General features: G+C 45.1%; 1 protein-coding gene across 2 annotated transcripts in view; it reads right to left on the bottom strand.

Annotated features, from left to right (window-relative positions):
- Positions 1-14,071, bottom strand: part of CDH13 (cadherin 13) — a 1,030,795-nt gene that overhangs the window by 2,173 nt on the left and 1,014,551 nt on the right. For both annotated transcript variants that reach the window (XM_003998309.5, XM_045046893.1), the window contains 2 exons: positions 12,474-12,707; positions 9,164-9,382 (listed from right to left, as the gene is read on the bottom strand). In XM_003998309.5, the coding sequence (XP_003998358.4) occupies positions 9,164-9,382; positions 12,474-12,707 (453 nt within the window). The remainder of the gene's footprint in view (positions 1-9,163; positions 9,383-12,473; positions 12,708-14,071) is intronic.

Genomic DNA, 14,071 nt, shown 5'->3' with positions numbered 1-14,071 from the left:
CTCTACAACCAGATAAAAGTCTTTGTAATGTGACTCAAATATAAGCAAGATGATACCGAGAAAGTTAAGGCTGTTTTAATAACACTAATTCGGGTGCAGTTTTTGGATGTTACTTCCTACACCCAGGGATATTTACATTGTTTGACGGGTGAGTTTCTTTGCAGTTAGGCATCTCCCCAACTCATTTAATTTCCCTTTTTGGCTGGCTTTTTCACTGTCCTTGCCACCATTATCTTAAACTCCAGTTACTCAGGCTGGAGCAAATGGTATTTGCAGATTCACCCACGTTTGAAGAAAGACTCGAAAGGAACAGCTTAAATGGCATCCTGAATTTTATTTAAAAATATTTTCCAGTGTGGTACCATGACTTAAAATAATTTTGGTCATTGAGGACAAAACAAATTTGACTGAATAAAACCCACTAGGAACACCTGGGTGACTCAGTCAGTGAAGCGTCTGACTTCGGCTCAGGTCATGATCTCACGGTTCGTGAGTTCAAGCCCCGCATCGGGGTCTGTGTTGACAGCTCAGAGCCTGGAGCCTGCTTCGGATTTTGTCTCCCTCTCTTTCTGCCCCTTGCCCGCTTGCTCTCTGTCTCTCTGTGTCTCAAAAATAAACAAACATTAAATGTTTTTTTTTTTTTTAAACCTCACTAAATTAAACAAGTCTCCACTCACGGTTCAAATGAATTTAGAATGTCACATGAAGGGTCCTACCTCTGAGGGCTGTTGACTTGATTACAAAAGATAGTCTACACAATTTATGTGAAGCTCTTGGCTTTGTTTGTGGGTGGCACTTAGAAGCCCTAGGAGGTCCACTGTCACTGTCCGTGGAGCCCACCGCTTTGAGGGACCAAAGATCCTCTGCAAAGATGACTCAGAACCACCTGGGGGCAGAGGACAGCCTGCTTCATCTGGGTTTGGTGTTTCCCCAGGCCCTGTCTCTGCCCATAACACATGTCACCATAAAAAGGAACAAAATATTGATGCACTCAATGACACGGACTGTACGATTCCATTTATAGAAAATTCCAGAAAAGGCAAGAAAGCACTCAGAGAAGGCAGATCAGTGGGGGTCTGGATTCAGGGGAGGGGATCAAGAACAAAGGGCATAAAGAAGCCAGCCGGACCTTGGTTGTTGGTGTGGCTACACCAAAACTCATCCAACTGTACCCTTAAAATGGGTGAATTTTATAGAATCCAAGGAACACCTTAACACAAAGCATTAGAATGAAAAGTATTGTCAGTGGCCGTTTTGCTCATCTTGGTCACGTCTTTCAACTTCTTCACTGTGATCGAGATTACAGTTCAATTCCCCCTCCTTGCCAAAGAAGAGACATTTCATTTTGGTACTTGCTAATATGGTTCACCTGAACTGTCTTTTTATGTTCTTGCTATTGCTGATTAATTAAGCCTAAAACAATGTTCAAAAGGCTTTGAGGATGATATGCTTCCCTGGAGTTGTCGTGTGGCACACGACACAGAGCCCTGCAAACCGCCCCCCAGACATAGGCTAGTGGAGACGCGAGCTTGCCTCATCGGGAGGGTCCTAGGGGGAGCATTTAAGCATCTCTTCGGTGCCATCAACAGATACCTTCAACAACAAAATTGGCAGTAAAATTAATTTCATTTACATTTTTTACTACTTTCAATGTCATTAGTTTTATTTCCTTCAGTTTTAGCCGTCAAAGACGAAAGTGCAGACCTCTCGGTTCACTTCTCGTTGCGATAAAGCCTTCTATGGTATCATAACAAGGTGAAATGTTTTCATTACTTTTCTTCCATGAGGAGGCGGTCTAATGGTGGAAGCTGGCCTCACTGCTTACTCACCCGGGGAACTTTCAGAGCACCTTCTCATCTATAAAATCTCTAGGCCAATGAAGGAAACAAAAAAGCCATGGAACATCAGATGTTTGGTTAATGCTAGTCTACCTGGATCCGAATATTATTTGAGGAGAGGAGAAAAAAAAATATCCCCCGCCACGTTGTATGATGAGCTCACTGCAGTTTTATGAGCAATGCTGTAATGGAGGTGTTCGCACACTTTTCCTGTAAGGGGCCAGATGGTAAATATCTCCACTCTGCAGGCCACACAGCCTCTGTGGCACCTGCTCAACTCTGCCGTGTTGTAGCAGCAGGCAGGCAACGTGTAAGTGAACGGCTATGGCTGTGTTCCAATAAAACTTTATTTACAAAAACAGGAATTGGGCCACGTTTGACCCTTGGACAGTAGTTTGCCGGCTCCTGATTCAAAGAAACATCAAGCAGAGTCTACCAGATCCCGAAATTCTTTCAAGGACTATGGCTGAGGCAGGAAGTTATTACCCTTGCACTTTATAATCTAGTTGAGTGCTTGTAAACACCACTCCCCCACCACCTCCACCTAACTTAGTGTTTTAGGCCCATTTCTGTCCAGTCTCTTGTCAGTATCATGTTAATAGCTACACAGGTGGGTTGGCCACTTTGAGTTCTGCTCTTAGGAAAGAGTGGCACGCCCCACGGTTACTTATTCCTGCTAGCTCTAACCCAGCTCCTCAGACATCTTATTAGCAAAGTCCTTGTCAGGAAGAACCTCTCTGGCTAGGCATATAATACCACAAGAACCATTATATTTGGCAGGATCTAATTAAGTGAACAGTATTAAATAACCTTATGCCTTTCATATAGGGACAGACAGAGATTCTTTCTGAAGTCAAGCAGGTGAGCACTAATACCTGTTCTTGACTCTTTTTTGGGCTGATACTACCCGGGTTGTGGAAAACATCAGAGGGCTAACCGAGTACCTTTCTAGCTGTGGAGAAAGATTCAGAGCTCCCTTCTGAGGATGATTTTGACGTTACTTCCAGGGGCCTCACCGACAGTGGGGAGGCTGCGTGCTGCGAGGTAGGACGGCTCTTTTTGTGAGAACAAACAGCACACCTGACATTTCATAGTACGCACGCATCTGTCTTTTCTCGATGACACTGTTTTGGGTATAAAACGAACATGAGTTCTGGGGCGCCTGGGTGGCTCCGTCGGTTGAGCGTCCGACTTCGGCTCAGGTCACGATGTCACAGTTCATGGATTCGAGCCCCACATCGGGCTCTGTGCTGACAGCTTGGAGCCTGGAGCCTGCTTCGGATTCTGTGTCTCCCTCTCTCTCTGCCCTTCCCCTGCTTTCAGTCTGTCTCTCTCTCAAAAATAAATAAACATTCAAAAAAATTTTTAAAAAATGAATGTGAGTTTCTTAGGAGTTACCTGGCAATTCCGCCTTGGAGTTGTTGTGATCCTAGCGGTCAGCTGAGAGAGAAGTGGGCAATCTTTGGGGACCTGCTCACCAATGGCCTCTGTAGGCCTTGAGTTTCTAAAGTAGGGGGCCCAGGAAAATTCCTTGTTGATAAGAAGAAAGTACTGCCCCATTATTTATATTCCTTTTAATCTACACATATAGGTTAAGTTGTACTGATTTTAATGTATGGATTGGGAGTAGCAGGCATGTGTATTTAGTATTAAAAATATTGTGTAAATATATGCAAACACTAGGTCTGTGTGGAGGCCACTGTCACCTTGGATGTTGGTTCCACAGGCTGGATGGCCCTGGGAATGTGTATTTCAACAAGCACAGGTAGGAAGTCTCCATTTTATGTTTTTTAAGAAAAGTTTTTTTTAATGTTCATTTCTGAGAGAGAGAGTGCGAGCAAAGGAGGTACAGAGAGAGAGAGGGAGACACAGAACCCAAGGCAGGCTCCAGGCTCTGAGCTGTCAGCACAGAGCCCGACGTGAGGCTTGAACTCACAGATCATGAGATCACGACCTGGGCCGAAGTCAGACGTTTAACCGACTGGGTCACCCAGACGCCCCCAGACACTTTGTAAGTGGGTTCTTGCAAACCAGGGGCGAGCTATGATGTTAAGACAGCCATCAGGAAACAGCTGCAGATATTTCCTGGGCTGTGCTGAGTGTGAAAGAACGTTCCCAACTCTCCCAAGCAGAGAAGCCAATGGCATCAAACCTGCCTCCCTCACCCTTAGAGCCTTAAAACAGGACGGGATGGGATGACCACAGCAGGTGACATCACTGAGTTCTCGGGTCACAGCTAACATGTACCGGAACTCCGCACCCTTTCTGGGACCTGGGTTCCATCCTGTTCAGAACGAAAAAGCGATTCTGTTTTCTCAATAAGGCTTTAATTTCTCCTCCCAACTGGACACAGTGCTTCAAGTGGTCTCCAGTACTCAGAAACCACTTCTACTTTTATTTCTTGCTTTTTCTTCCTTTTCTTTTGGTGGTGTCACTGTCCCCATCTCGTGGATCGCCCACACTCTCTAGAGCCACTTGGGCTTTCTTATCCTTACTCTTCTTTTCCTTCCTGACCAGATGCAGAGAGGTCGCTTTTATGCTCTCCCGTCTGCTTTGGGCCTTTCCCCACTTTGGCCATTCCTTGTGGGGCTTTAAAAAAATTTATCTATTTTTAGAGAGAGAGAGAGAGAGAGAGAGAGAGAGAGAGAGAGAGAGAGAGAGAGAGAGAATGAACTGGGGAAGGGCAGAAAGAGAGGGAGAGAGAGAATCCCAAGGAGGTTCTATCAGCACAGAGCCCCACATGGGGCTTGAACCCACGAGCCGTGAGATCATGACCTGAGCGGAAATCAAGAGTCAGACGCTTAACAGGCTGAGCCACCCAGGCGGCCCTCCTCGTGGGGCTTTTACTGCTTTGCCCCGTACCTCTCTCTGCGGACTCACTGTGGTCCATGTGCTCCCGCTTCCAGGTGGCAGGCGTGCTCCCCGTGGGCCTGCCGTGCTTATCCAGAAGGCCCTGTTTGACCATCAGGCTCTTCTGACCTGCCATTGGACCTAAACCCCACTTCTAAGGGCCGGTGTCTCTCTCCATGATGACTCTCTCGATCTTGGCTGCCGTGTCACAGTCACGGGCGGAGATCCTTGCTGCGGCCACTGATGCATAGCCGTGCAGGCTGCTTCCCCTTGGTGGTGATGACCGCCACCTCCTGATTGACTGTGACGCCGTCCTCAGATCGGAGGGCACCTGCACGTGTGATCTGTGCCCCACGGCAGAGTGCCCTCCTCGCATTGTCTTTCACAAGCGGCCGTTTATGAGAAGGCAGTGGGTTTTCCAGAGCGTAAATGGCTCACTGCACGTGGCTCTCATCCTTGTCGTTGTCATACTCCATTGTCACCAGAGTATGAACCCCCCAAAGTTCCTGCATCTGACCCCCCATTCCCAACAACAAACCCAGCTGCACACACAGCATCCGAATATAGGTGCCGGCCTCACAACTCACCTAAGCGATTCCTCGTCTTTCGGGATGATGTGCCATCAGCTTGCTCTCGTGTTTGGTCCACACTCGGAGCTGCCCCTTCACTGCAGCAGGAAGTGGCGGTGGCTGGAATAAGGCGCCTGTCAGAGCTCCTGGATGTCGGGATCCCCCCCCCCTTTTTTCCCCCTTCCCCTAACCCCACGGTCTTCTGTTAAGTTCCTCAGGATCCACATAAGAGTAAAAACATATGGTATCTGTCTTTCTCTGTATGGCTTATTTCACTTAGCATCACACTCTCCAGTTCCATCCACGTGGTACAAAAGGCCAGATTTCATTCTTTCTCATTGCCATGTAGTATTCCATTGTGTATATAAACCAGAATTTCTTTATCATTCATCAGTTGATGGACACTTAGGCTCTTTCCATATTTGGCTACTGTTGAAAGTGCTGCTATAAACATTGGGGTACAAGTGCCCCTATGCATCAGCACTCCTGTATCCCTTGGGTAAATTCCTAGGAGTGCTATTGCTGGGTCATAGGGTAGATCTATTTTTAATTTTTTGAGGACCCTCCACACTGTTTTCCAGAGCGGCTGCACCAGTTTGCATTCCCACCAACAGTGCAAGAGGGTTCCCGTTTCTCCACATCCTCTCCAGCATCTGTAGTTACCTGGTTTGTTCGTTTTAGCCACTCTGACTGGCGTCAGGTGGTATCTGAGTGTGGTTTTGATTTGTATTTCCCTGATGAGGAGCGACGTTGAGCATCTTTTCATGTGCCTGTTGGCCATCTGGATGTCTTCTTTAGAGAAGTGTCTATTGATGTTTTCTGCCCATTTCTTCATTGGATTATTTGTTTTTTGGGTGTGGAGTTTGGTGAGTTCTTTATGGATTTTGGATACTAGCCCTTTGTCTGATATGTCCTTTGCAAATATCTTTTCCTATTCCGTGGGTTGCCTTTTAGTTTTGTTGATTGTTTCCTTTGCAGTGCAGAAGCTTTTTATCTTCATGAGGTCCCAGTAGTTCGTTTTTGCTTTTAATGCCCTTGTCTTTGGAGATGTGTCAAGTAAGAAATTGCTGAGACTGAGGTCAGAGACGTTTTTTCCTGCTTTCTCCTCTAGGGTTTTGATGGTTTCCTGTCTCACATTCAGGTCCTTCATCCATTTTGAGTTTATTTTTGTGAATGGTGTAAGAAAGTGGTCTAGTTTCATTCTTCTTCATGTTGCTGTTCAGTTCTCCCAGCACCATTTGTTAAAGAGATCGTCTTTTTTTCCACTGGATATTCTTTCCTGCTTTGTCAAAGATTAGTTGGCCATACTTTTGTGGGTCTAGTTCTGGGGTTTCTATTCTATTCCATTGGTCTATGTGTCTGTTTTTGTGCCAATATCATGCTGTCTTGATGGTTACAGCTTTGTAGCTGAGGCTAAAGTCTGGGATTGTGATGCCTCCCACTTTGGTCTTCTTCAATGTTACTTTGGCTATTTGGGGTCTTTTGTGGTTCCATACAAATTTTAGGATTGCTCCAAAACATTTTTTTAAACATTTATTTTATTTTTGAGAGAGAGACAGAGCACAAGTCAGGGAGAGGCATGGAATCCGAAGCAGGCTCCAGGCTCAGAGCTGTCAGCACAGAGCCCGACGTGGGGCTCAAACTCACGAACCGTGAGATCATGACCTGAGCCGAAGTCGGACACGTAACCAACTGAGCCCCCCAGGCACCCCGGAAGTCTCCATTTTAAAACCCCCCTGGCAGTCTAGAGTAGCTGATGAGTGAACAGCATCCTGCCATGTGCCTTGGTTCTTCAAAGCAACGTCATCGAGAGTCAGGCTTTGCTATCGTGTAACTGGGTTTATGGCGGGTGATGTGTGTGAGTGGCCACTCAATTATTTTCTCTCCTCTCTGTGTACACACCCACATGCACCCACACAACACTTTTTTCTTTACCATCACACGCGAACTACTCCTTGCTAGTTTATCCAGGCTCTGCTAGATGTGAGTTCCAATTCTGCCTCGAAACCAGACCCAGCGCGGGGCTTGCCGTCTGCCTACCACTCCCTTGAGAAGCTGGTGGAAAACAGATTCCAGATTCCTGCAATAGCGTCGATTGTAGAAGGGCACCGTAAGTAATCATGGCGTGTCTGCTGATTGAGGAGTACGCTCCGCAGGATTCATCCGACGGATCCTGTCTAGCAGTTGGAATGAATGCACTAGGGCAGGGGTGACTATGGCCGTTGGGCCACAGTGTGTTTGTGTGGCTCTAGAGCTAAGACTGTGTCTCAAACTTTTGTTGTGCCTGGCTGGCTCAGCTGGGTAAGCAGTGGACTCTTGGTTTTGGCTGCGGTCACGATCTCGTGGCTTGTGGGTTTGAGCCCCATGTTGGGCTCTGGGTGGACACTGTGGAACCTGCTTGGGATGCTCTTTCTCTGCCTCTCTCTGCACCTCCGATGCGTGCACGTGCTCTCTCTCTCTGCCCCTTCTGTGACGCTCTGTCTCTCAAAATAAATAAGCTCTGAAAAATGTTTTTCACTCTTTTAAAAAGTGGTAAAAAACAAAATAACAACAACAAAAGGGTAAGTGACAAAGATCTGATGTGGTCCACAGAGCCCAAAATATTTGCCGCCCAGCCCTTTGGGGTAAAAGTGTGCCAACCCCCAAACGAGACTAACGTAGATGGATCTTGGAAAGGTAATGTGGGGAGGAACAAAGGCAAGTCACAGAATATCATGCTCAGTATAATATGAATTACATAAGGTTTTACAAACTACACACAATAGAACTATAAGTGGGGTGTGTGTGTGTGTGTGTGTGTGTGTGTGTGTGTGTGTAGTAAATGTATAAACTAACATCTGGACACACTCTAAGTCAAGATAGTATTTTTTCTGGGGAGAGAGAATAGGAAGTGAAACGGGAGAAAAAAGGGGGTTTCACCTTTACCTATAATATTTTATTTCTTGAATAAAAAGGAAGAAGAAAGAAGAAAAGAAAGAGAATATATTTTCTTCCATCTATCCTTCCTTCCATCCATCCATCCATCCATCCATCCATCCATCCATCCAATGAGACACTTCTCATTGTAAGATGTTCTCCTTGGTTCTGCCTCCAGGATGCTGGCTCAGCACAGAGCTTTATACAGAGTAAATGTCTGATGTTGGAATGTGTAACTTCCTGTTGACCCCACTTACCACTGTCACCAGGATGTAGTAACTTCTGGGGCTTTTTCTCCTAACCATCAATTTCTCAAGTTCCTAATTCACAACCACCTGATAACTTCCTCCAAATATAAATGCCAGAGCCCGAGTGGATCTGAATGGCATTACCTGTATGTGAATGATTGCTAAGGTTTATGTTGGAGAGCATTCCATGCAAAGGAAATATTTGAGACATACATCTATTCATTTAATGCTCACATTTATATTACTCGGCCAAACCATTCATTTGTTTAAAATAATACATCATTATAGTGCAGAGATCACCACCAGTCAGTGAAAATATGCGTGCAATACGCATTTCTCTACTTTCCTATGGCCCAGGCTCCATCCATGGATTCTCATGACTGCTCTTAAAAAGGCGCGATACCTACTTCAACCTTGCAAAAGAGAATTCTGCACACTGCAGAGAGGAATGAGGCCCTGCCGGACCGAAGACCTAACGCGGCGCATTCTTATTAGCCCAAGTTCAGTGGCACTGGCAGGAAGTTTTTCCCATCACCCGGTCTGTGGGTTACACTGAGCGTCTTCACACATTTCCTTGGAGTGGCTGGAACCCTTTTACATGTAATACTTTCTATTATATGGACATAACCCAAGAACGAATGCTTCCTCTGGGATGAATCATGCTGACAGATATACGGGAAGCAGTGGCCTTGGGGAAGTTGCGTTTTCGTACTCGTGTGCGCCCTGGATTCGGGCTACTTACAGGCCAAACTGAAGAGAGAGGCGAGCAGGACCAAGGTCGCGCTGAAGTGCAGGGCCCCCGCCGCGTTGCAGTCCACTTTGGAGTTCTTGCAGGAGCATACTTGTATCCTGAGGTCTGTGACGTTCGTCATGGGCGGTTTCCCTGAGTCAGTCACCATGATGGGCAGGTGGTAGTTGGCTTTGTTCAGGTTTTGGACGAGGCTTACCAGGGCGTGTGTATCTGTGGGGGACCAGAGGACCTTTGTGAGAGAGGGTTAGACTTCCCCGAATAAAAGAGTCGGGTTTTGGTGACTCAAACCACACCAAACAGGCATTGCATGTTGGTTTATAACCCTGGGAGTGTTTAAACTTAAATTCATTTGGGCACCTGGGTGGCTCAGTCGGTTAAGCGTCCAACTTCAGCTGAGGTCACGATCTCACGGTCCGTGGGTTCGAGCCCCGCATTGGGCTCTGTGCTGACAGCTCAGCGCCCGGGGCCTGCTTCGGATTCTGTGTCTCCTTCGCTCTCTGTCCCTCCCCTACTAATGTTCTGTCTCTCCATCTCTCTCAAAAATGAATAAACATTAAAAAAAAATTTTAAGCTTAAATTCATTAATAGCAAATAAAAATCCAAATTTGGGTTTTCAGTTGTGCCAGCCACATCTCAAGTGTCCAGCAACCGCATGTCGCGAGTGGCCACAGCGTTGGGCAGCGTCGCATAGAACATTCCACCGCCAAGAAGTCCTGTGGCTCAGTGCTATTATTCTCTGTTTCAAAGGGACCCATTTTGTGGAGCTGACTGCATACCAAGAACTGCCCCCTGCAAATTTATGATACCGATAAAACCATCTTTGCAAAGATCACATTCAACATCTAAACAAACTGATGTAAAAATCCACTCTCACATCATTACACCCTGCATCTTAAATACATACAATTTTTATTTGTTAGCTCTACTCTAATAGAGCTGGAACAAAGAAAAAAAGACAAAAAAAAAAAAAAGAAATAATCAGCTCAGAGCATTTTTACTTAAGAATCCAAGTTCAAGTAATCAAAATAAATTCTTAGACCAAAAAAACCCCCCAAAACAAAACAAAAAAACCCCAAAACTACCCAAACCCAAACTATCCATTTACTCTAAATGTGGGCAGGACCCACATGTGTTGCCCTGGGGTTCTATAGTCTACGTCTTTATTAGTCCTCAGCCATAGCTCTGGATTTGGGTGGGAGCCCGCAGCATAACCCCAGCACAGGGACTGAACTTTAGGCCTTTGTTTAGTGGGAATATGTGCTATGAGGCAGGCCTTGGGCAGCATGCAAAAATGGCCACCCCTCATGGCCACTGTTTTTAGCCTCGGACTATTCTCTTTTCAAGTCAGTCAGATGACTGGGGATATATGTATATTACACACATATATATTATATATAACACACACATATATAATATATATAACATATATATTATATACAACATATCTAAAAAATATATAAAATATATTATAACATATATAAAATATAACATATATATAACACATATATTATATATAACATATATAACATATATATAATTTATATAACATATATATAAAACATATATAACATTTATATATATAACATATATATGATATATATATTTTATGTAACATATATATAAAAATATATAACATATATATAACATATGTATAATATATAACATTTATCATATGTATGCTATATATATTATATGTATGTTGTATATATTATATGTATGTTATATATAATATATATGTAACATATATATTATATATATGTACACACCCAATTTTTTTTGACTGCCTCTTTCTGGGCATGAACGGTGTTAGGTATTAAAAAAAAAAAAAAACTAGGACAAGGCAAAGGACTGAGAAGTCTCCATCTCTTACATAAAACCGTGAGGAAGACGGAGCAATGACACGGAAGCAGAAACACATGAAGTGTCACCCTGACCAGAAGGAGAAGCAGCAGAAATAACCGATGTACGCAGTCACCCCAGTGAGGAGGCAGGATAACGGAAGGAACATTCTCCCATCTCCCTCGAGTGGACGAGACACTCGAAGAAGTTCCAGCTGGAACTTTCTGGAAAGAGCTGGTGATGGTTATTGAAATCCGCTACAGCCACAAAAACCAGCAAAGGAAGCACCAGCCCCTCAAACAAGAGAACGGTTGTTTTAATTAAAAATAATCAGTGTAACAGAACTCATTCCTTAAAAAAGCAATAAAATAGACAAACAGGCAAATGGAATCAATAACAAAAGGAAGGCACTAATAAAATGAGATATGAGATAAGGCCATTCAATGCATACGAGGTGTTTTAATAGAAAATTTTATGCGCAACTGTACATTTCCAGAAGTTAATGAAATGCGTAATTCCCCATCCCTCTCGAAAAGTCTACCGCTGGTGGACGAGGAGGGTACCCTGGCTGGGTCAGCTGCAGGAGAAGTTCACTACCGGAGACAGAGTGTGGGTCACATGCGTGGATCCTGGTTTTTCACTTCATTGCACAACCAGGGGAACCCGGCAGTGAGCTCACATTTGCCCCGGGGAGGGAAGCGGGCGCGGTGATGTGGATACGGGGAATGTACCTCGGTCAGCACCCTGGTGTTGCGGCCTTAGGAAGGCAGATGGGACATGTTGGGCCAAGTTCGGAATTCTGCCTTCCCACAGGGAAACACTGGTAGAAGGGACGGGGCTTGCATGTGTCATAAGTGAGGGACAGGACGGCTGAGAGGTGATATCGCGGTGGAACGTGAAAGCCACGGTTGTTGCAAAGACGAAGGTAATTTTGAGGAGGTCTGCAGTGTAAAGTGGGCGATGGAGTGTCAGAGGCTGAGACTCTTTACATTTTTTTAATGTTTATTTATTATTTTGAGACAGAGAGAGAGAGAGAGACAGACCGAGAGGGAGGCACAGAATCTGAAGCAGGCTCCAGGCTCTGAGCTGTCAGCACAGAGCCTGACACGGGGGTCGAACTCACTGACTGTGAGATCATGATCTGAGATGAAATCACTTACGGTATAGGGCGTATGGTACAGGGTATACAATACACCATGTAGAGTGCAGAAGAGATAAGAAAAGAAACAAAAGAGAAAACTCTGATGCGTGCATTTTTAAGAAACCGATATGTATGTGTACAGATTGTGTTCATCTGCTGGTGGGGAAACTGTCAGCACCAACAGGGTGTGAATCACTTGAAATCAACCCCTTGAGACCAGGAGCGAGTAGGAGGGAGCAAGGGTCTGGGGAAGGGAGGCAGGCTGGGGAAGCCAGGCTTCAAAGCCCAAGGAGCAGCTACAGAATGTGTAACTGGACTTACTGTTGATCTTGGAGATCTTCCAGACTTTGTCAGGAACGGCTTGTTTGTGGATCTCAAATTTGAAAGGGTCTGTATTTGGGTGAAGGTCCTTATCTGATGCTCCCAAAATGACTACGCTGAGGTTTTTGGCATCATCACAGACTTCAGCCACCGTGGGGTAGATGAAGGGGGCATTGTCGTTGACATCCTCCAGAGTGATCAGCAAAGTCCCGGTGCCTGTAGCGGGAGGGTTGCCTATGGGGCAGAGAGCGAAGGCGTTAGCAAGGAGCTGTTGCAAGAGACCTCTGTCACCTGCTTTCCTCCAGTGTGCTGGCCACCTGCTAACAGGTTTCGAACAGGACTGAAGACAATAGCTTATGCATCTGTATAAAGTCGACTGGTTAAAAGCCTTTTCTCATATACAAAACCTCTGATTTAAATTCTTTAGCACACGGGGGCGCCTGGGTGGCTCAGTCGGTCGAGCCATCATGGTCATGATCTCACCATTCCGGAGTTCGAGCCCCGCGTCGGGCTCTGTGCTGACAGCTCGGAGCCTGGAGCCTGCTTCGGATTCTGTGTCTCTCTCTCTCTCTGCCCCTAACCCATTCGCATTCTCTCTTTTTCAAAATAAATAAACATTAAAAAAAAAATAAAAATACATCAATTCTTTAGCACACTAGCCATAATAACAAATTAGAGGCAAAGAATGGAGATAGCAAATGGGACCTGTCCTCACTTACCAAATGAAAGCTTTATCTAAATACCCGAGTATTCACATGTGCTGTTGGGACAGGGGAGGACGGAGGTCCCATGAGAGGAGGCTGTGTTTTGCACGTATGGAATAGTTCTGCCTTGACTGGCCAGTTGACTGGAGAGAGAAGGAGCTAATCCGGGGTTTTCCTCTGTGGGTGAAATGGGTCTGGGGGGGCTGGCCTGGCTGGCCTGGCAGCATAGGACAGATTTAGAAAGTCAGGTTAGTGACGAGTAACAAAGTCACTAGCTGGCTACTGGGACAGATGAAGCAACTGTAATATAATCTTTGGGTCTTATTTTTAAGGCCTTGCATTTTCAATATTTCCTCGACTTCCACGTTTTTTACTGGAGGGAACATTATTTTTAAAAAGCCATTCTAATCACCCAGGTGATAGTGTCTTTCACTCAAAGAAAAGAATGTTTCATTTCAGTAAGACTCAGAGTGACTTTACTTCCTTTTTCCTAAATTTATTTTTAATCAGCTATGCATTAGAGATTTCGTCTTGGGACAAACCATTCGTTAATAGTTCCTAATTTCTGTGAGAAAGGTTAGACCGAAATTGGCAGGCCACACATCGTAAGCGTATGGATTTGCCCTATTCCAAAAAGGATTTGGCGCCCCCGTCAAATATGGTACTCGAATTTTATGCACTATTACTAACCTAAATTGTCGGGCTCGGTTTAATTTTTCCTATCCTCAGTTGTACTTAAAAAGCCCAGTGTTATTTTACTTCCTACTGTGTTGATTTCTTGAAATGCACAGTAAGACTAAAGTCGAGTTATGAATCATGTGGGGGTTCGAAGGGTGGTGAACATTTGAGCTCAGGGTACAGGTATCACGTGCAAGGCAAGGCACGGTCCGACAG

This window comes from Felis catus, chromosome E2 (genome assembly GCF_018350175.1).
Source record: "Felis catus isolate Fca126 chromosome E2, F.catus_Fca126_mat1.0, whole genome shotgun sequence".
Lineage (NCBI taxonomy): Eukaryota > Metazoa > Chordata > Mammalia > Carnivora > Felidae > Felis > Felis catus.
This window is presented reverse-complemented; position numbering and strand designations above follow the sequence as displayed.